Here is a 22,632-nt window from a genome sequence, read left to right as displayed (position 1 = left end):
TTCCGGACTTTGCGGTATAAGTCCGAATGTCTTTAACAAACTAAACTAGAAAAGTTCATGTGTTTATCCTTCACCTGTGGAGCTCTCTAACTAATCTGTGATCCATTTGGCCGCAATGTCTGAATATTTAATATATTTTTTAAATGCCCGTCAAAATATCATTGCCCTTCAAAGATTGCAATCCTGAATAAAAGGATTCTTAAAATCGATTGGAAAAAAGTCCCAAAGTAAGGGGATAAATCGCTTTAACTGGCAACACCTGTTAGTATTAAACCAATTAGCTTATAAAAAAAGCAAAGAGCGCACGTGAGTAACTGACTCTTATCAGTCTGATCAAGAATACAAAAATATTGTTTAAACTTTATCAAAGTTTGGAATTGTTTCAAAAAAGTTTAAACTAATTTTAAATAAATTTCTAATTAAGCATTTTCACCTACACAATATGGAAGAACATTATGTATATTACGTTTAATTCGAGCTCCATTAATCTTGATAAACGTGCATATCTTCTTCAGATTCCCTTAAATAAAATAAAATGCGTTGTAAATTTGTAACAATTTTTCAAATAAGGTTTTATTTTACTGTTAGTTACAGGCATATAAATAACACTAGTATAAATTCATTTAAAATTCCCCCTTCTTTTTCTTTATATGACAATTAATGACATCGTTGAAAAATTGCTTATAACGTAGTAAATGCAATAATCTCTTTTTTTAATAATACGAACAAAAGAAGAGATACTGAGAATTCTCTATAGAGAGTTTAAGAGGTTTATTTCAGGTTTGATTTGCAGTTTTTATATTGCGATTTTTTTTTCTTTCTTTCGACTTTACACTTTGTGCATTTTATCCACAACAATAACAACAACAAAACGTATTAAGTGTTTTTGTTGTTGTTGTGCGATGTCGTTACTGCTATTGTTGGATTTAGTATTTTTTTCGTATTTTTGGTGGTGCTCATCATTTTGTAAATGGTGTATGCAACCAGTAGTTGCTGTAACTCAAGTGCGCGTGCGTGACGTTTTTATGTTTATCTTCGCGATTTTTTTATTTGGCCGTTTTTCGGGTTTTATTTTTATATATTTTTTTGCGATTTTGCTTATGTTGCAAACAAATCTATACAACAGCAACAAACATTTAAAATATCCACTATAGAGCTAATTGTGAAAAGCCGTCGCGTTTTAAGCTTTTCCATTGGATTTGAAAATTTTATGAATTTTATGCAAAAATTATTTAAATAAGGAATTGGATTACAGTGTGTAATAATAAAAAATACAAAAAAAAAAGAAATTATGAAATATTTCTAAAACAAAGTGTTGGGATAAAAAGGAAAATAAATTTAAAATAAGTGTTTTTTTTATTAAAAATTTAGTTTACTTTAAGTAAAGCTCAAAATACGGAATTATATATCTGTTAATATAAACGAAGATATTGGCATTAGGTAATTATTTTTGTATATAGTCTTATCAGTTATCAAACTTTTAAAACACATTTTGAAAAATAAAAATTTTTGAAAATTTTAAAACTATTGTGGAGCTATTCAATTTTAAATCATCTGAGCAAAAGCTTTTTGTCGAACGGTAATTACCTGTTAATGCATTACCTGGTAATGCATTTACTTTAGAGGTTGGCTCCCATACAACCGTATCCCCCGGATAAGGGCTTTTGACCTCATAAATATGTCAAAGATTCTGGTATCTCTCCAAAAATGGGCAAAACTTAGTTTTATATAAGTCTAAATGATACTACTGATTTTTGTAATGATCGGGACTCATTTGACTCTATCCCACATACAAAGTCTCCTTCAGAAAATGGTCAAAATTCACTTAAAACATTAATATCACCATGAAATTCTGCATAAATGTTACCCTCTACTAAAATTTATAATGATAGGTCTATATTAACTTCCTGTCCCCCTCTTTTAGAAAATCACCTTTTTTATTAAAAAACCTACACATTTCTGAATTAAGGTAAAAACTAATTAAATGCTTTATTATAAAAAAAGCAATCCACATTTTTAACATAATTACAAGTGTAGGGTATCATGGTCGGTCATGTCCGACTATATATTCTTACTTGTTTAAATTATTATAGTTAAAAAGTTCATGAAAATTTTAAATTAACCCGTCCGTGTGTACATTAGAGTGCCCCGAGGTACAACCTTTTTAAGAATTTCATGTAGACTTTCAATCCCAGAATGTTTTTTATTTTTCTCGTATTTAGTACATTGAAACGCATCGTTTTAGATGTATTCCTCCCAAAAAGTGATCCACGGGACACCTTAATGTACATACATAGGTGTCGGTTAAGTCGTAAAGGTAATTTGGGAAGTCTTTAATAAGAACTCATGGAATCATGCTTGTGGCCTCCGCTATATATAGCAGAGGTATGTATGGTGGTTACAATCTATAATGGTGCGAACCTCACAAAATAAGTTACAGTGATTATTTCTATTATGAAACTTTTTTAATAGTATTGCAGGCATAAGAGGGATCTTCAATGCTAAATTTGTATGGCGTCTCAGGTGTGTTAGGAACTAACGTCTAGAGAGTTCTAGATATCAATTTTTTGTTTCAAAAACATTCTTTGCAATAATTTTTATCAGGTTGCCTTAAAAATTGCAACCTGGACCCAGGTCGAGAACAATCACATATTATCCCACGCATTAAAGTGATGTAGGGTATAAAATTCTATCACCCTATCGCATGTAGTTTATGTGTATACATACAAATATTCAAAAGAAATCATTTCGCTTATAATTGCTATGGAATATAATAAAACACTTTGACGTACAATTCTAAAATTAAACAATCAATTTAAAACATGCCAATATTTTTCGCGTTGAAGTACAAAGTCCAATAAAAATCCCCAAAATGTTGACAACATGTTTATGACTTCACTAGCAGACATTTTTTCAATATAACAATCTAATTAACTATCAGAGTAAATTATTATACTGAAGGTACTTCAAATCAGAGATGGAAAATACAGTATAATATTATATTATACTCTAAATTAACACATAAATGTATATGAAAGCGGTTTGAACCAGTTTTATACAATTGCTCATAAGATGTAATATATGTATGAACTTGCTATTTATAGATCGTATCTTTTGCAAACCAACATATGGTCGAACGGACAGCTAGATCGATCCCTCTAGATAAATATGTATGTAATTTATGATATGGTAAATGGTATTTGAAAACTTTTAGTTAATTCTTTTTTTCAAATCTACTTTATCCATCTCTGTGACAAATGTTAATGATATTTATTATTTGGTCTCAATGTGCAAATGAGAAAATATTGAGAATGATACTTAAAATAAGTAGATTAGATCAAATAAATAAATTAAAATTTGAGAATAAAAATGTTATCTTACTTACTATTTAACACATGACACTAAAAACAATTAGTATGAATAGAAACACTTTAAATTATAAATTATTTAGCATAGAAACACAATATAATTGTAAACAGCTGGAAAAAATGTTAAAAAGGAAACATATGTGAATTGGCATAAAATTGCGAAATAAAAGGATTATTATTGATCATTGAAAGATCCCTTTAAGTATATTAAATCTTCCTTATTAATCATAAAAACTCTAACCTACTAACATTGCTCAATATCTCTCTATTACCGGCTTTTCAACTTTAATAATACTTGTCAATTGAATGAATAGACGGACTAATTAATTGAATAGAATTTCATATTTTTGTAACGCAGAGCAAAACCGATTGTCACATTTTTTGTACTTAAGAAATATATTTTGCCCACCAGAAGTAAACTGTGGATCCAATTGTCCATTTGGAATCAAAGTGTATACATAATATATTGCGGTATAGAGTCAATATCACATAGCTAATGTGCAATCAAAAGTGATCTAAAGGTAAAAACATCACTAATTAGAAACAGTCTCCCCGCACTGCAGGGAAAAGAATGGATGGATGGACTCACTGACAGACAGATATCCCCTCCCTAACCTAACTTTTCTTATGTCCATTACTAATGACAGGTAGTACCAAGCGTTTTATTTATTTTACCTTATGTATCAAAGAACAAAGACTACAAAAACATGAATATGAGTCCAATAAATAATACTTGTACATTAATATCAATATTTATCAGTTTGTTTGTTTTTAATTGTTTATTTCCAGCCATTTATCGTACTTACGGAATAACTGAGAAATTTCACTTGATTTGTAAAACAGTATTTGAATATTTCTTTAAATCGAATAAATGGTGATTAACAATGTCTATGCATACGATCGATTGACTTTATGAAAGAAAGAGAAAGGTAAGGTGGGGAAAAACGAAAAGAAAAAGAGAACATGAAACTGGGGAACGTGGTCTCTAATAATAACAATAAAAAAAAGTACAAATTGTTTTGTTCAGACACAAAAAATAAAGGTTTTATTTTTCATTTTATTTTGATAACAAACACCCTAACAATGTATTTTTTATTTTTTTAAAATAATATTCACGTCTGAAGTTATGCAATGATGTTAAAAACAGACCTAAGTAAATTTGTACTAATTTGATAAATTATTTTCTAACTCGAAAAAAATGCATATTTCGAAAAGATTTCGTCTGCAATGATTCATTTAGGAATTCGTTACATTTTTGCAATTAATTTCGTCTATTTAGATATATATAATAATATATATAGACTAGACTATAGACAAGACTATAGACTAGACTATAGACTAGACTAGACTAGACTATAGACTAGACTATAGACTAGACTATAGACTAGACTATAGACTAGACTATAGACTAGACTATAGACTAGACTATAGACTAGACTATAACTAGACTATAACTAGACTATAGACTAGACTATAGACTAGACTATAGACTAGACTATAGACTAGACTATAGACTAGACTAGACTATAGACTAGACTATAGACTAGACTATAGACTAGACTATAGACTAGACTATAGACTAGACTATAGACTAGACTATAGACTAGACTATAGACTAGACTATAGACTAGACTATAGACTAGACTATAGACTAGACAATAGACTAGACTATAGACTAGACTATAGACTAGCCTATAGACTAGACTATAGACCAGACTATAGACTAGACTAGACTATAGACTAGACTAGACTATAGACTAGACTAGACTATAGACTAGACTATAGACTAGACTATAGACTAGACTATAGACTAGACTATAGACTAGACTATAGACTAGACTATAGACTAGACTATAGACTAGACTATAAACTAGACTATAGACTAGACTATAACTAGACTATAGACTAGACTATAGACTAGACTATAGACTAGACTATAGACTAACTATAGACTAGACTAGACTATAGACTAGACTATAGACTAGACTATAGACTAGACTATAAACTAGACTATAGACTAGACTATAAACTAGACTATAGACTAGACTATAGACTAGACTATAGACTAGACTATAGACTAGACTATAGACTAGTCTATAGACTAGACTATAGACTAGACTATAGACTAGACTATAGACTAGACTATATACTAACTATAGACTAGACTATAGACTAGACTATAGACTAGACTATAGACTAGACTATAGACTAGACTATAGACTAGACTATAGACTAGACTATAGACTAGACTATAGACTAGACATAGACTAGACTATAGACTAGACTATAGACTAGACTATAGACTAGACTATAGACTAGACTATAGACTAGACTATAGACTAGACTATAGACTAGACTATAGACTAGACTATAGACTAGACTATAGACTAGACTATAGACTAGACTATAGACTAGACTATAGACTAGACATAGACTAGACTAAGACTAGACTAATAGACTAGACTATAGACTAGACTATAGACTAGACTATAGACTAGACTATAGACTAGACTATAGACTAGACTATAGACTAGACTATGACTAACTATAGACTAGACTATAGACTAGACTATAGACTAGACTATAGACTAGACTATAGACTAGACTATAGACTAGACCATAGACTAGACTATAGACTAGACTATAGACTACACTTTAGACTAGAGAATAAGTTAATAACTATTATTTAACATTTTCAAATGCATTTTCCTGAGAAAATTCTGTTCATGTAAGAAAATTTTTTCGGATCACGTTAAAAAACTTAATTTTTGAATGGCGTTTGAGCAAAATGTCAAAATTCCCATTTTATAATCTGAACAAGTTTTTAATCTTTTTGATATTTAAATTTAAACTATTCAAAAATTTCGCATAATCATGGCACGTGTAGCAAAATTATTTTTTCGCAAATAATCAAAATATTTATTCAGAAAAATAAAAACAAATTCAAATTAATCAAATATTTATGACGATAACAATAGCATTTAGAACATGTTTATACATAACACTTTGGATTTGGTGCAGAATCAGGAAATATCCGGTCAGTTAAACGAGGTGATAGATCACATGACTTTCTTTTAAGAAATAAACAAAATAACGATAACCTCAATAACATTTAGGGTATTCACATAAAGGGATGATAAAATCTGAAAAAATTAAAAAAGCTAGAAAATCTGAGGAATTATCTATAGAAAGAGTTTAATATTTAAAATATAATATGATTAGAATAAATGGTGTTCCGTGCTAATCAGTCTCCACCTAAAACTGTGTGTCCCTTATATAAAAACTTTCCTTGCCATTTCTGCATAAGTAATCATTAATCATCAAAATTAAAGAATAAAAAAAATACAAATTCATAATGACTAATATTAAATTGCTGTTAGATAAGCATATTTATTATTAATTTCTTAGTTAATAATTATATAACGTGTCGACTGTGCGAATCAATTTATTCAAAATCAGTCCATATATCACAAACAGGGTTAAATGAAAGTTAAATAAATGCAAGTACAATTTGTCTGTTCAACTGTCCCTTATTTTTTTGAAATAATTTCATATGATTTTTTGTACAATATTTGCAGAAGAGTCTTTATCAATTTGGTATTTAAAATTTTATTTGATTTCCATAAAATGATTTTCATGTTCGAAAAGCTAATTTTTTTGTTTGTTTATTTATTTGTTTTTTTCTTTTTATAAGAAAACAGAACTCCAAACTAAACAATGCAGGTGTTTTAATTTTTTATGTTTTCTTTTACTATTGATAAAATTTATAATAATTTAATGGTAAAATAATAACTTTAATGACGAAGACAACGGCTGTCTGTATTATTTAGACTTTGAGTTGTTGAAATAAATTTTAAAAAAGTTATGGTTTTTATAATTATTTTTTTTTATAAAGAAGAAAAAATTAACAAATTTGTCAACAAGGAATAAAACGAGAAATTTATACAAAAATAATTTTCTATAAAAAATAATGAATAAGAATTTTAGTCTAGCATATAGTCTAGTCTATAGTCTAGTCTAGTCTAGTCTATAGTCTAGTCTATAGTCTAGTCTATAGTCTAGTCTATAGTCTAGTCTATAGTCTAGTCTATAGTCTAGTCTATAGTCTAGTCCTATAGTCTAGTCTAGTCTAGTCTATAGTCTAGTCTATAGTCTAGTCTATAGTCTAGTCTATAGTCTAGTCTATAGTCTAGTCTATAGTCTAGTCTATAGTCTAGTCTATAGTCTAGTCTATAGTCTAGTCTATAGTCTAGTCTATAGTCTAGTCTATAGTCTAGTCTATAGTCTAGTCTATAGTCTAGTCTATAGTCTAGTCTATAGTCTAGTCTATAGTCTAGTCTATAGTCTAGTCTATAGTCTAGTCTATAGTCCAGTCTATAGTCTAGTCTATAGTCTAGTCTATAGTATAGTCTATAGTCTAGTCTATAGTCTAGTCTAGTCTAGTCTATAGTCTAGTCTATAGTCTAGTCTATAGTCTAGTCTATAGTCTAGTCTATAGTCTAGTCTATAGTCTAGTCTATAGTCTAGTCTATAGTCTAGTCTATAGTCTAGTCTATAGTCTAGTCTATAGTCTAGTCTATAGTCTAGTCTATAGTCTAGTCTATAGTCTAGTCTATAGTATAGTCTAGTCTATAGTCTAGTCTATAGTCTAGTCTATAGTCTAGTCTATAGTCTAGTCTATAGTCTAGTCTATAGTCTAGTCTATAGTCTAGTCTATAGTCTAGTCTATAGTCTAGTCTAGTCTATAGTCTAGTCTATAGTCTAGTCTATAGTCTAGTCTATAGTCTAGTCTATAGTCTAGTCTATAGTCTAGTCTATAGTCTAGTCTATAGTCTAGTCTATAGTCTAGTCTATAGTCTAGTCTATAGTCTAGTCTATAGTCTAGTCTATAGTCTAGTCTATAGTCTAGTCTATAGTATAGTCTAGTCTATAGTATAGTCTAGTCTATAGTATAGTCTAGTCTATAGTATAGTCTAGTCTATAGTCTAGTCTATAGTCTAGTCTATAGTCTAGTCTATAGTCTAGTCTATAGTCTAGTCTATAGTCCAGTCTATAGTCTAGTCTATAGTCTAGTCTATAGTCTAGTATATAGTCTAGTCTATAGTCTAGTCTATAGTCTAGTCTATAGTCTAGTCTATAGTCTAGTCTATAGTCTAGTCTATAGTCTAGTGTATAGTCTAGTCTATAGTCTAGTCTATAGTCTAGTCTATAGTCTAGTCTATAGTCCAGTCTATAGTCTAGTCTATAGTCTAGTCTATAGTCTAGTCTATAGTCTAGTCTATAGTCTAGTCTATAGTCTAGTCTATAGTCTAGTCTATAGTCTAGTCTATAGTCTAGTCTATAGTCTAGTCTATAGTCTAGTCTATAGTCTAGTCTATAGTCTAGTCTATAGTCTAGTCTATAGTCTAGTCTATAGTATAGTCTATAGTATAGTCTAGTCTATAGTCTAGTCTATAGTCTAGTCTATAGTCTAGTCTATAGTCTAGTCTATAGTCTAGTCTATAGTCTAGTCTATAGTCTAGTCTATAGTCTAGTCTATAGTGTAGTCTATAGTCTAGTCTATAGTATAGTCTAGTCTATAGTCTAGTCTATAGTCTAGTCTATAGTCTAGTCTATAGTCTAGTCTATAGTCTAGTCTATAGTCTAGTCTATAGTCTAGTCTAGTCTAGTCTAGTCTAGTCTATAGTCTAGTCTAGTCTAGTCTAGTCTAGTCTATAGTCTAGTCTATAGTCTAGTCTATAGTCTAGTCTATAGTCTAGTCTATAGTCTAGTCTATAGTCTAGTCTATAGTCTAGTCTATAGTCTAGTCTATAGTCTAGTCTATAGTCTAGTCTATAGTCTAGTCTATAGTCTAGTCTATAGTCTAGTCTATAGTCTAGTCTATAGTCTAGTCTATAGTCTAGTCTATAGTCTAGTCTATAGTCTAGTCTATAGTCTAGTCTATAGTCTAGTCTATAGTCTAGTCTATAGTCTAGTCTATAGTCTAGTCTATAGTCTAGTCTATAGACTAGTCTATAGTCTAGTCTATAGTCTAGTCTATAGTCTAGTCTATAGTCTAGTCTATAGTCTATAGTCTAGTCTATAGTCTAGTCTATAGTCTAGTCTATAGTCTAGTCTATAGTCTAGTCTATAGTCTAGTCTATAGTCTAGTCTATAGTCTAGTCTATAGTCTAGTCTATAGTCTAGTCTATAGTCTAGTCTATAGTATAGTCTATAGTCTAGTCTATAGTCTAGTCTATAGTCTAGTCTATAGTCTAGTCTATAGTCTAGTCTATAGTCTAGTCTATAGTCTAGTCTATAGTCTAGTCTATAGTCTAGTCTATAGTCTAGTCTATAGTCTAGTCTATAGCCTAGTCAATAGTCTAGTCTATAGTCTGGTCTATAGTCTAGTCTATAGTCTAGTCTATATTCTAGACTATATTCTAGTCTTTAGTCTGGTCTATAGTGTAGTCTTCAGTTAATTCTATGGTCTAGTCTGAAGATACAATTTCGGGGTATCAATACATTTGTATTTAATAGTTCAATCAAAAGTGAATGGTGTAAATAAATATTTTTAAAATAGGATGATCTCTATGCACAAAACGTTTTTTGTTTCATAAAATTACTCGTATCAATAGCATTTTTTTATTTAATGAAATAAATCTAAAAAAATATTAAAAATGTCTATTCTTACATTTTAAAGATTTTCGTTATAGGTATGTAAAGTAATTTGCCTGAAATTAAATACAGGTTAATCGATAAAAAATAATCACGCAGTTAAAAATTACAACGTGTTTTTCAACATGTAACATTTACACTAATCTTAAACTCAAGAAAAACCTTGTCAAAGGAAAATAACCAATAATTTAAATTATTGAAAAAAATAATTCATTCATTCCCAACCCCAACAACCTGCTGCAATCTTATCAGGGATGTTCTACAAAAATAATATTTAATATTTATTTGTTTATTTTTCTTATATCTACAATTTGTGTTTAAATATAAATAATTTGTCATTGTAATTGTAAAAAATCAAGAAATAAATATAACGTTCGGTATCAACCTGATCACGTTCAATTTAAATGGAAATTATTGTAAATAAATATTGTATATTTAATTTTGTTTGTATTTATTCTTGATTTTTTGTTGTTGTTGTTGAATTTAACTGATATTTGCCCTCATTTCTTTTGCCTTTTTTACATTTCAATATGTTTATTATTTATTAACAATTTTTATTTTTATTTTATTGATTTGAGTTTCTTTTAGGTGGAATTATAAAAATAATAAAGAATAAGAAAAAATATAATAAAATTTGTTCGATTTGTGTACGCAGTTACGAATCATTGTTTATCTTGCGCTTTAAATGACTATTTTTTTATTTATACAAATTATCAATATTTACATAAAATTATGATTATTTAAAGAAAATTTATATTTGTATATTATAAAAAAACAACTGTAAGAGTAATAAAATTATCAATATTTTGTTTAATGATATCTACCTGTTGTAAAATAAGTATTATATAGAGGTTCCATTAGTATGCCTATTTTGTACCCTAAATACTTTGCGGTTCAGGGTTAACAAACAATGCAATGTAAATGTAGCGATTGGAACATCTATACATTATATTTTTCCTTTCGATAAATCTGATCAAAAATGATATAATATTTTACGAATGATTTCTAAAAATTTATACTAGCAACAAATCCTATCTAATGAACACTTTTCATAATAGTTTTCTAAGAAATGTCGTTATACGTAGATGTCAGATTTAGAGAATAGGAAATGAAGATTTGGACATTTAGCAAAAACATAGAGTTATCATTGTTATTTTATTTTATAGCAACTCAAAAGAATGATCTCGTATAGTCTATTTTTGGGGGACCTTAACCAATAACTTGTTATTTAAATTGAAAACTCTTTGATACTTGTATGAACAAGTTTACTACACTATTTCCAATTGTATTTCAAAATATTCCAATTTCGTTTAAGAAATTCGTAAATTAAATTAAATAATACATTTCTGAAATAGATTAAGAAAGTTTTTAAATTCAATTGGAAATTCCTAAAATAAAATTATAAAGCCCTGAAATTGAATTGGAAATAGTGTAGTTTATTGACTTGTTGTAAATCGTTACGATAATGTCCCATTGACAAACGGAAAAAGTACTACTAAAATGACACATTTTATTTAAAATGTACTACGTAGTTGAGTAAATTTAATATAATCAAATTAATTATTGAAAATTCTTGGAATTAAAAGGAAATTGTAATTATAGCTCAAGTATTCGTAAATCAATAAATTAGTAATTGTTTGCGATTTCGTATAAGGTTTATATAGCGGTATATTCTATAGATAAGATATGTATATATCAAAAGAGTGCTAATATAATATTTGACATCTAATACAAGATGTTTGTTAAATTTTCAAAAAGATGGTCAATAGTAGGATTTTTGAGAATTTTATTTATATTTAAAAAAAAAAATTAAAGAAAGACGGTTGGAAGGACGGACATAGCTTAATAAACTAGGAAAATGATTCTGAGCCTATTAGTATACCCCAATGTGATTCAGAATTCTTACTTGTTGAGTTAGACTTTTTTTGTCGAAAATGAACCTAGCAAAATCTTATATTGAAAAGTAATGTGTTGAAAAGCTAAAAAGCCGCTTTTCACTACTTAATCATTAGCATTTTAACTCATTATTTTAACACGGTGATGACATTGGAGGCTGGTACTTACCATGCTCGCTTACAAATAACTACTTAAATAAGAACTTAAAAAGTTGTTTTGTTTTAAAAACAAACAAAAAATTAACACACAGAATACGAACATGGACTTCTTGTTCGTTAGTTCGCTGTATCTGTAAGTCGTTATAAGAGTACTTAAAATGAATGCAGACAGTATGTATTACTCATTGAAAAGTATGTGGTTATGTAAGTGCTGAGAATATTATTAGAAGATTATAAGTAATTAATAAATAAATATTAAGAAAGTTAGAAATGTAGAGCATTAAACTGTATTTAAAATTTCTTTTATTTTCTATAATTGTGGTAAAAAGCGCAGCATAACAAAACAATAATTTTTAAAAATTATATACCGTTTTAAAAATGCTCTAATTTTGTAAATGGTGACAAAGAAAATGCAATTTTAAGACACTGACAGAAATGAAATTTCTGAAAGAAACGTTAGTTTTTTTCAATTTAAATTCTGTTAAATCATCTTACGACAAAATATACAAATTGTTTCTATGTACTTCTTCTGTAAATAATTTTTATTATTAATTAACACATTTTTTTCCTATTCATTAATTTTTGTTTCCATCTTACGGGGGGAGAAAAAAGAGTCAAATCAACAATTTAAATACGATTAACAATTATCCGTTTATTGCCCACCTTTTTTAATATGTGTTTAAATGTGTAGAAATCTATTGGCCAGCATGAGTTTGTGAAAACATTTTTCTTTATTACCAATTTTTTTTCATTCGTTCGTTTGTTTGAGGCAGCTTAAATGGTCAATGGACATTAATATGAAATGACTGAGCAACATTTATATTTAAACACTTTTTTATTATAAATATGTTTTTTTTAGCTTATTTTTTATGTTATTTCAATTGCGTGTTTAAAACTACAAAGTATAGTTTATTTTGTCTAAACTACCTAGATAAATGAAATAAGAAACATTTTTGCGAATACAATGTTTAAAAATTAAAATCCTAACTCCTCATTAAGTTGCCATTATTAAGAAAAGTATGATTCGTCAAGTACGGAACTTTGAGAATGATTTGAAATTTAACGATTTCTCTAATGTCAAATGTTTTATAAGGACTTGGGAATTACAGCTTTTAATACCCTACACCACTATAGTGCGGAAGATATTATGGGTTTGTAGTGATGTTTGTAACAAAGACAAACATTGGTCGTATACACCCACCTTAAAGTTTAAAAATTGACTCATAATTTCTTTCTGAGTCCTAAAGATGTTCGTCCTTTGTCCATGTAAACATTGTAATGATAATTCGAAGATATTTGGTATCACTTTAGGCCCGAGGATGAACTCGGTTGATTTTGATCGAAAGTAGTCCATTATTTCACCTATGGCCATAAAACCGGTCACCCGAATAGTTCTAAGAAGTTCATTTATATCAGTATCTCTACAAAAGTATGTTTTATACAAACTTCTTTTAGAAAATTACATCTTCAGAAATTAATTTCTATAATTCACTTATAAACCTAGTATAACGATTGGGCACAAATAACTCTATGAAAGAAAAATTTAGTATTATTAGTGTGACACTTTTCAGTAAATCGAACATGTAGTATTTTCTGTTTGTTGCCATTTCTAATGTCCCAAATGGTACCTTTATTCAATTATGCCAACATAGGGGTCTCAATACAGTTTTTTATTTTTATTTTTAATTATTCAAATTTCATCACTTCTATAAATATACCAACACTTGACTTTTAATTAATATTGTCAATTTCTTTTAAAATTTGTACACTTTTTCCATTTCTTGTCAATTTTAATCGTCTGACAAGTCAGCACAAGATTAATTAAAGTCTTTTGTCTTTAAATAATTAATAAACTTCGTTGACAATAACACCAAATACCTTTTTATCGTAATTGATACCAACGAAAACAATAAGAGACAAAAGAATTAAGTCACAATTTCCATGCCACAATTGTGTCATTTAAAATTTAAACATGTTGTCTGTTCATACCTTTAAAACAGAGTCTTATCATTCTAATGATAAATAAACAAGAATATTTTAAACAAATTATTAAAACCTTCGAAATATTAAGCAAACAATAATTCCATGGGCCATGGTGAAAAGCTGATACCATCTAACTTATAGTTTTTTTTTCTAATATAAGAAAATGATTTCTTTATAAAGCAGAAGATGTTTAACCTCATTATTTTTTTGTTTGAAAAAATATATTAGTTAACCATTCACACTTTAATTGGAGGAGGGGATTTTTAGAAATAACTTTATTTCCAAACAAGAAATTAAATTAATTTTGGCCTAACTAAAAAAACATACAGTAGCTGTTTCTAATTTGTTCAATATGTATTTTCAGTTTTAATTAAGACAATTTTGTTTTGATTTCAAATTGTTTCACCTTACGTTTATCTGCGCTTATTTTTTCATGTATTTTTCTTGTGTCGAGTAAAAAATTGAAATATTGTTAAAAGATTAGCTTTTTTTAACAATATCTAAAAAGTGTGGTTTTATTTTGTGATTCATATTGTGAACAATGTACAATTGTAGTGATTTCGTAATATGAGTATCATAAAAACAAAACCTTTATCACTTAAAATTACGGTTTATTAAAATGTACTAAAAGTCTTTAACAACTTAATCAATATTCAAACGATTAAATAACGATGAAATACACGTTTATACAGGGTGCTACATTAAGGTGTTTGAAAAACGTACACATTTTTTTAAAATGTTAAATGATTAATAAATTGTTTATAATTAAGGATATTAATTAATTCAGTTGTTTTTCTTACCATATATTACAGGTAAATATGTCTTACTGTATATTCAGAAATACTACTCTGAAATCAATGCAGATATACATACATTAAATAAACGATTATGTCCCCACTGCTACTCCTGCAATATCCTAAAAACATCAATGATTATAATAAAAATTCAATTAAGAGCGTTATGCTGCTTGAACATAATAATTCGTATATAATCGATCGTATCCAAAGTAATCATAATAAGCAAAAACTACAAGAAGGTAAATACACATTTAAAACCATAAAAATGACAACACCTTCTACAACGACAACAAATTATAAAATCAATAACGAAACAGCCAACACAAACGAGGCAGCCAATTTGTACACGCAACAGGAACAAGAGCACCATCATCTAATACAACAACACCAACAGCAGCAGCAACAACAACAACAACAGCAACATTTACTACAAATGCAGCAACATTTAATGCAACAAAATATAATGACAACATCTCCTTTGCAACATTTAAATAATATTTTCGGTTTAAATTTAAACAATGCCCCGACAGCCAGCACCATGCCACTGGCTGCATCACCCATATTTCATGCCAATAATTTACAACATTTATTGGTGGGGGTAACTCCCCAACAACAACAACAATTTCAACAAATATATCAAGAATTTTATGGCAACATGTTGCCGCAGCATCAACACTATCAACATGAGCAACAGATTCTAAGAGATTTAATACAAGCCACCAATATGGAAACAACAACAAATACCAATATGGAAACACATTCACCTCTAGTTGCCACTGGTGCAGTTAGTTCGGGTATGCTAAAATCGGAAACATGCAACAAAAATACATTGCCTGTACACACACCAGCAACAGCGGCCTTAACAAACTGCACCACCACAACACTGTCGCCATTGGAGACGTTTGTTGTTAATACAGTTGGTCTGAATCATCGCCATCATCATCTGCAACAGCGTCATCATAATGATGATGGTAATATGGCTTCATTAGAGCGACAACATAATGAGACTGCACACGCTAACCAAAAACAACAACAACAACCACACTATAAACAAAGCAATAACAAATTGCTAAAATCACAGACCACCTTAACATCAACTTTGGCTTCAATTGTTACAGCAACAACAAAATCACAAATTACAGCAAATGCTGTTACTGCTGTTGATCTACTGGAAGCTGACATTAAAACTAGTGTTGGTAACTTATCAATGACATCTTTGACACCTGTTAATACAACAGCAACAATAACGACGGCTGCTACAACATCATCGTCATCATCATCATCGCCGTTGTCTTCAACGTTATTGTTGTCTGCAACAAATAGCTTAGGTAAGTCAATTTAATTAATTTATGATGAAAAACAAAACAATAATAATAAATAATAAAATAAGTGATTATATACATACTTATGTAGATATTTTTTTGTTTTATACATATAAATATGTAACTAGTTATAAAACTTTTAGTCGGTATACGATTAAAGATATTCGATTACTTGAGTAACTAATAATGTAACTATTGTTCTTTAAACTTATTTATTAAATGTTTGAATTTTCAAAAAAAAAAAAAAAAAAAAAAAAAAAAAATACCGAATACTGAGTAAATTTTGTAGAATTTCGAATCGAAGAACCACTTTCTAAATCGATTTAGATATATCCGTCCATCTGTGTGTCCATGTAAACCTAGTGTGCTCGCTACAGGTCGCAATTTTAAAGATAATTAGATGAAATTTGGCACATACTTTACTCTTGGCCTATTTAAACTTGTTGAAATCGGTCCATTATTTCATCTAGCCCCCATACAATCGTACCCCCCGAATAGTGGTCTTGAGATCATAATTATGTTAAATGCTCTAGCATCTATACAAAAATCAGCACAATGTAGTTTAAGATAGTAAGTCTAAACTATGTTCGGGCCTCAGTTGACCTTAGTTCCCATACAAACCTCTCTACTGAAAATTACTTAAAGTTCAAGAATTCAATTACAAACACTAGTATCACGATGAGATTCTGCATAAATAACTTTAATGCAGACGTAAATCCTTTTCCAAAAATGTATGAGGCTAAGCCCTTAGGTTATGTTAGGTTAGGTTTTTTGCTATATTTCTCCTACAAATGGCAACTATTTTAGAACGAACCCCATATAGGGGAGTTTAGTCAAAACTTTTAACATAGAAGTATACAAGGAAATTAAACTGCAATTAACACAAATGAATTCTTTTAATTAAATATAAATATAAAAATTTAATTTCTTAAAACTAATTTTTGTGGTCGTTAATTTGTATAATTTTTATAATATAATAAAAATTTACCAACCATAATACTTCATATTCAACATTTTATGGCATTTTTCTTTTATCTAGTTTGAATGATTGCAATCAAAATTATGAGCAACGAAATAGTAAATTAATAAGGGTATTCAGGTCTTTAGGTAAATTTATCTTACTTAAGATAAAAACATAAAAAATAATACAATCCTTTTGCTTTAATTAATTTATAAAAAAAAAATATACACATATGAAAAAAGGTCATTAGTTAATGCAAGTCAAATATGCAATTTTCTGTCGTGAATAACTTTAATAATTGCTTAAGTGAAAAATTTTAAAATCTTGTTAGTTTTGGAGTGCAGGAGGAGTATTAATATTTTTTTATTATTTGTTTAGCGAAATAACACTTGTGTAACACTCTTCACTTTTAATTAATGTTTTATTTAAACGTAAATCCAGTAGACAGTATAACGATTGTAATTTTAAATACCAAATTTAGAATTGCCAGATTTCAGAAATTTTACACATATGAAAACAACTTTCATATCATATAAATATTTTATGAATTTAAATAAGAATAAAAATTAACATTGATTCTCAAGAAGAACTTCAGCTAAAGTTCGTCCACATTTTAGGAAATATTCGGAATATTGTATTAAATACATTTTTACCAAACATGTAAAATATTTATCCAAATCTGGCAATACCAACACTGTGTTGCAAATGTTGATAAAAGAGACACAAAATCATAACTAGAAATACATACAACTGCATAGAGCCACGAAATTTACATTGTCTATATGAATTTGGAGACTTAATGCTATTAACATAAACAATAACAATAAAATTTAGGATCAAAAACATACATCGCGTGTTAAAAAATTATTAATTTAACAAAAAGTTAAATTTACAAACAAAAATGGAACAATAAAAGCAAAATTAAGAAGGTAAAAATTTTAGCAACTAAAAATAAAAATAAAAAAAAAAAAACAAAAAACAGTCAAATTGTAAAATAAAGGCGACCACAACTGAAACGAACCGGCAAAAAAATTTCATAAACAACGAGAAACTATTTTGCAAATGAATACAAACATAAGAGTTTCAATTACACCGTTTCAAAGAGTGCTAGCTTTCACACATCCTTGCAGTTTGACAAAAAGTTAGCTCTAATTCATCTTTCGTCACGGATGTACTCGAGGGCGAACATAATCACCACTTTAGAGCCCCCTTTGTAAGCGAGAGAGGGAGAGAGAGAGTGGACACTTAAAATCAAACTTAAGCTTTTTGTCTGTCTCTTCATTATCTATGGGGTGACGATTGACTTCCTCGTATGACAAGCACATATTAAAATAGCTAGTCACTTGAGTAGTAGGTATAACCCTAAGTGGTAAATGGGTAGTTCGAGACTGTCCGACTGAACTGCTGGGATACCCAAGCTCACACATGGACATGTAAACAAACAGGACCAGTCGAAGATCTCATTTGCAACTCTCTGCTGATGACTAATAAAGTATTTATTATATTACCCCCATTTGCACCACCCCCACTTATCATTTAACCAGTAGTTATTCTTTAAGTTAAGAACTGTCAATATATCTTAATGTTAAAAAAATAACTACGCATTATGAATCAAGAAATTTATCGAAATTTTTTCAAAATTTCCCAAAAAAGAAGAAGTTTATTCAAAATCATATTCAGAAAAGTTTGAATTTATAGAAAATCTCTATATAACCGAGAAAGGCAAAGAGCTCTCTTTATATCTAGGATTCGCTCTTAATTAAATGAGAGTTAATTAAGCTTACCAAGAATCTGTATATTCCCCCAATTGAAACACAGCCAAACTCCTTATCTTTAGGTGTATTGACTAAAGGCGGTTATAGAACACGTCATCCATGTATACAGGACGCATTGGATGGCTGTACACAAGCATAGGATAGCATTAAAAAGACAGACAACTTGCCGAAAACTTTGAGGCACGAATCTCAGATAGAATATCGTGATCAAGAGAAGCATTAGAGAATAGCAGTAGCAATATGTTGCTACCCGGATGGATCAAAACTAGGGCCTGTGGATCTGTATTAAAAACGCAAAAACCATTAGGGCTATACACAGAGGAAAAAAGAAATATAGACGCCTGGTACCAAATTGACACCAAAGTGTTTTTTTTTCAATAACATCCGTTGTCAAAGTATATATGTACATGCGTACGACAACACTATGTCATGTTGACAACGCACGTTATTTTATACACATCCATTGTCTAAATGTTAACAAACGTGGTAAGCTCACTTAGACAACGGATGTGTATAAAATTTAGATTTCGACAACGAATTGTTGCAATATTGTCAACATTACATAGTGTTGTCGTACGTATGTATATACTTTGACAACGGATGTTATTGAAAAATTATAAACACTTTGGTGTCAATTTGGTATCAGGCGTGTAATTTCTTTTTCGCTCTGTGTTCGCCACTTTGAGTTAAGAAACGATGGATAGAACCACAAAGTTTTTGAGGGGTGACTATAGCGAGAGGAGAACAATAAGCCTCCTCAGAATTAGCGAATTCAAGGTTAAAATTATGTACTTTATAAGATATTTTCCTCAAACATTTCCCGGTATAAATAGGAACGCCCAATAGGCCCTATAACGACATAGGTGAATTTCTTCTTATCTGATGTAGTACACCCGCGAAAAGTTTTATAGAAGTATGTATGTATTGGGAAATGGTGTTAAAACATTGCCTTAACACTGGCCAAATTTAAACCCAAACTTGCATAAACATTATAGTTAGTGTGAATAAGACAGAGAGCGATCGACAGTGATATTAAGATCATGTATGAGGAATATTTAATGATATTAAAATGAGATGAGGTGCAGAACACGAATATTTCTTATGTTAGTTTTATTTTATGAATGAATATAAATTTTCTTTTTTTGTGTATTTTTTAACACAATTTGTTTATAAAATGAGAATATTTTATTTAATGTCTGGTGTTTCGGCAAGACTTTCGTGACTTTTTAATGAGTTCGTTTTTTATTGTAAAGTGGACAGGAAATGGCAAAATATATAAACAAAATTAGACTACAACACAAAAAGAAATTAGTTCAGTTGTATAAAAAATAAATTATGAAAGATAAATTTAATATTTGTATACTTTACACACCTCTTTACAATTTGCCCTTTATCCTCTACAAATTTATTGAGTAACTAAAGAATGCACTTTAAAATTTCATTAATATTTTTTTACTATTCAAGAAAATTTATCAAATTAACGATTTTAATTAAAATGATAAAGTTTTCTAAAATTTTTATTCTTTTTCCTCAACAAACTATGAAAAATTGCTTATATAATAAAGAAAAAGACATAAAATGCAGTAATTGCTACCGCAACTATTCTTAAACAATTGTTGCTACTACTTATTTACTATTAATGCGGCTGTTGCTATCACTGCAATTCCTACTTTTTCTGACCAACAAAAGATTGAGGTACAAAGCTCTGAAGAAAACAAAAATACAAAAAAAATCAGTGATTTTACCAAAGCAATACAGTCATTTAGACATTCAAGTAGAAGTTAAAATGTTCATCTTCATTAATCATTTTTAATAATAAAATCATAAAGGCTCAGAAAAAAAACAAGAACTACCAGACTTGGAGTTTGTTTCATTTCTATATTTTTGTTTCTGTAGCAGAAAAAGCCACCGAAACAGTGGTTAAAATAAATGTTTAAAGGTATTTTTCTTGAAAAATTCCAATAAAAAAATATCAAAAGATTGTTAAAGGTGACGTGCCATGATCATCATTATTATCAGCAAAAAAAGTAATAATATTGAATAAGCAGTGTTTTAAAAGGATTTCTTCAACAAAACCGTATAATATAAACATTATCTTGAAAACCTTTATTAACTGAAATCAATGCATTACACATTTTGTGTTAAATATTCCTTTATTGCTCTTTATCTTTAAAATAGTTTTTACAATTAATTGTAATTTTGACTTAGCACATTCCTTTACATACTGCCTACAAAATAGTACTTTAAGCTCAAAGTATTTACACCGCTTTATAGGATTTATAAACAATGGACTACAAATGTGTCGGTATTTTGATAGTAAAAAAAGAGATCTCTAGAGACACACACATACACATTAAAAAATACTTCTTTTTGTGTGGAGAAACCACAAATGATTAAAAAAAGAAGAGCAGGGGTTATTAAAAACTAATTTGCATAACACATCAAGATACAACCAACGAACCCCTCCACATTCGTCTTAAATATGTCATTATTCAAGCTGAATTGAAACGGAAATAAAGCTACGCTTTTATTGTGTTTTAGCTTTTTTGTTTTGGTAGCACGAGTTCATGCTAAAACCACAGGGATTAAGTATTTAAAAGAAATCGTTATTGTTTACTGAAGAAGACTACTTTGTGTCTGCTTGCGACGATTACAGTCTCTCAATGAGTTTTTAATGATTCTGAAAAGAACTTATTTTTTATATTTTTATTTAACAAACATGAGTCTTTTAAAGTAAGAATAGATAGTTCGTCATTGAAAATTTCTAGATTGGTTAAGTAGATCAACAAGCTAGATACAAATAGGAGCAGTACCAAAATCCGTAAGCTTGATTGGATGATTATGGTACCAACAGAGTTTAAAATATTTACCGACTGCCAAAAGGCAATTATGCGATATCAGTTAATTCTAAGACCGCATAAGAGTGTAAGATTAAATACTCTTTCAGAGTATGCTTTCCATCCCCGACGACTCGGGAATGATCGGTAACGGAAGAACAAATTTTCTTGCTGTAAATGATAAAGAACTCTAAGAAGTAAAACTCACTAATTAAAAACAGTTCAACTCAACAAGGGCTGAAGAACATGGACGAGAGAATCCCTTTCGAGACCCTAAATAAAAGAAGAAGAGGAGAATGAGCCAGTTCCGAGATTAGTATGATCGTTACGAACACAACTATAAAAAGTTAGACGAACAGAATCAGAAGAATAGAGCATGCGGATCAGACAGTGAAACTCTCATTGCCCGGCTTTCATAGGAATAAGTATCTTGAGAGCGATGTTATTCCAGATATTACATCCCTAAGGAACACCGATTAGAAAATGTAAAGAACTAGGTCCTGAAAACTATATTTCTAAACATTAGAATTTTCCATGTAAAGGAGCGGATCTATAGAAGTTAATGTCGAGTGCTTTATGTGAACACCTGCCGTGTTGGCCTATTTCACGGTGGTCTTTTTCAACCCCTGGGTAAGCTTTTGTAACGACTCACTACCGCCCCATTGTTCTTTTAACACGCTGTTTGTTTATTTACTAATCTCTGACCATTGCTGCCCCGTTGCTTAACTTCCGAGATGCAAAAATATCACTTCCGTTTACAGCCACGCAGATGGGATGGCCTTTTTGAGTCGGCAACAGCACCTAGAGACGTAACCGTTAGACCGAAAAACGAATCCAATAAATAAGCCGAGACTTTGTTCTTATTCACTGTGACAAAC

At 29.4% G+C, this 22,632-nt stretch overlaps 1 protein-coding gene across 2 annotated transcripts in view; it reads left to right on the top strand.

The window, feature by feature from the left end:
• The first annotated feature begins 1,357 nt into the window (after positions 1-1,357).
• Positions 1,358-22,632, top strand: part of LOC119600015 (protein nubbin) — a 91,737-nt gene continuing 70,462 nt past the window's right edge. For both annotated transcript variants that reach the window (XM_037950012.1, XM_037950013.1), the window contains exons 1-2: positions 1,358-1,440; positions 14,875-16,187. In XM_037950012.1, coding sequence (XP_037805940.1) covers positions 14,951-16,187 — 1,237 coding nt within the window. In that variant the 5' untranslated portion in view covers positions 1,358-1,440; positions 14,875-14,950. The remainder of the gene's footprint in view (positions 1,441-14,874; positions 16,188-22,632) is intronic.

The sequence above is a fragment of the Lucilia sericata genome, unplaced genomic scaffold (assembly GCF_015586225.1).
Source record: "Lucilia sericata isolate MDLA Ls3-8-SP2 unplaced genomic scaffold, ASM1558622v1 Contig000100F_arrow, whole genome shotgun sequence".
NCBI classification, from domain to species: domain Eukaryota; kingdom Metazoa; phylum Arthropoda; class Insecta; order Diptera; family Calliphoridae; genus Lucilia; species Lucilia sericata.
Note: the sequence above shows the minus strand (reverse complement) of the source record. Positions and strands in the feature narration are given on the sequence as shown.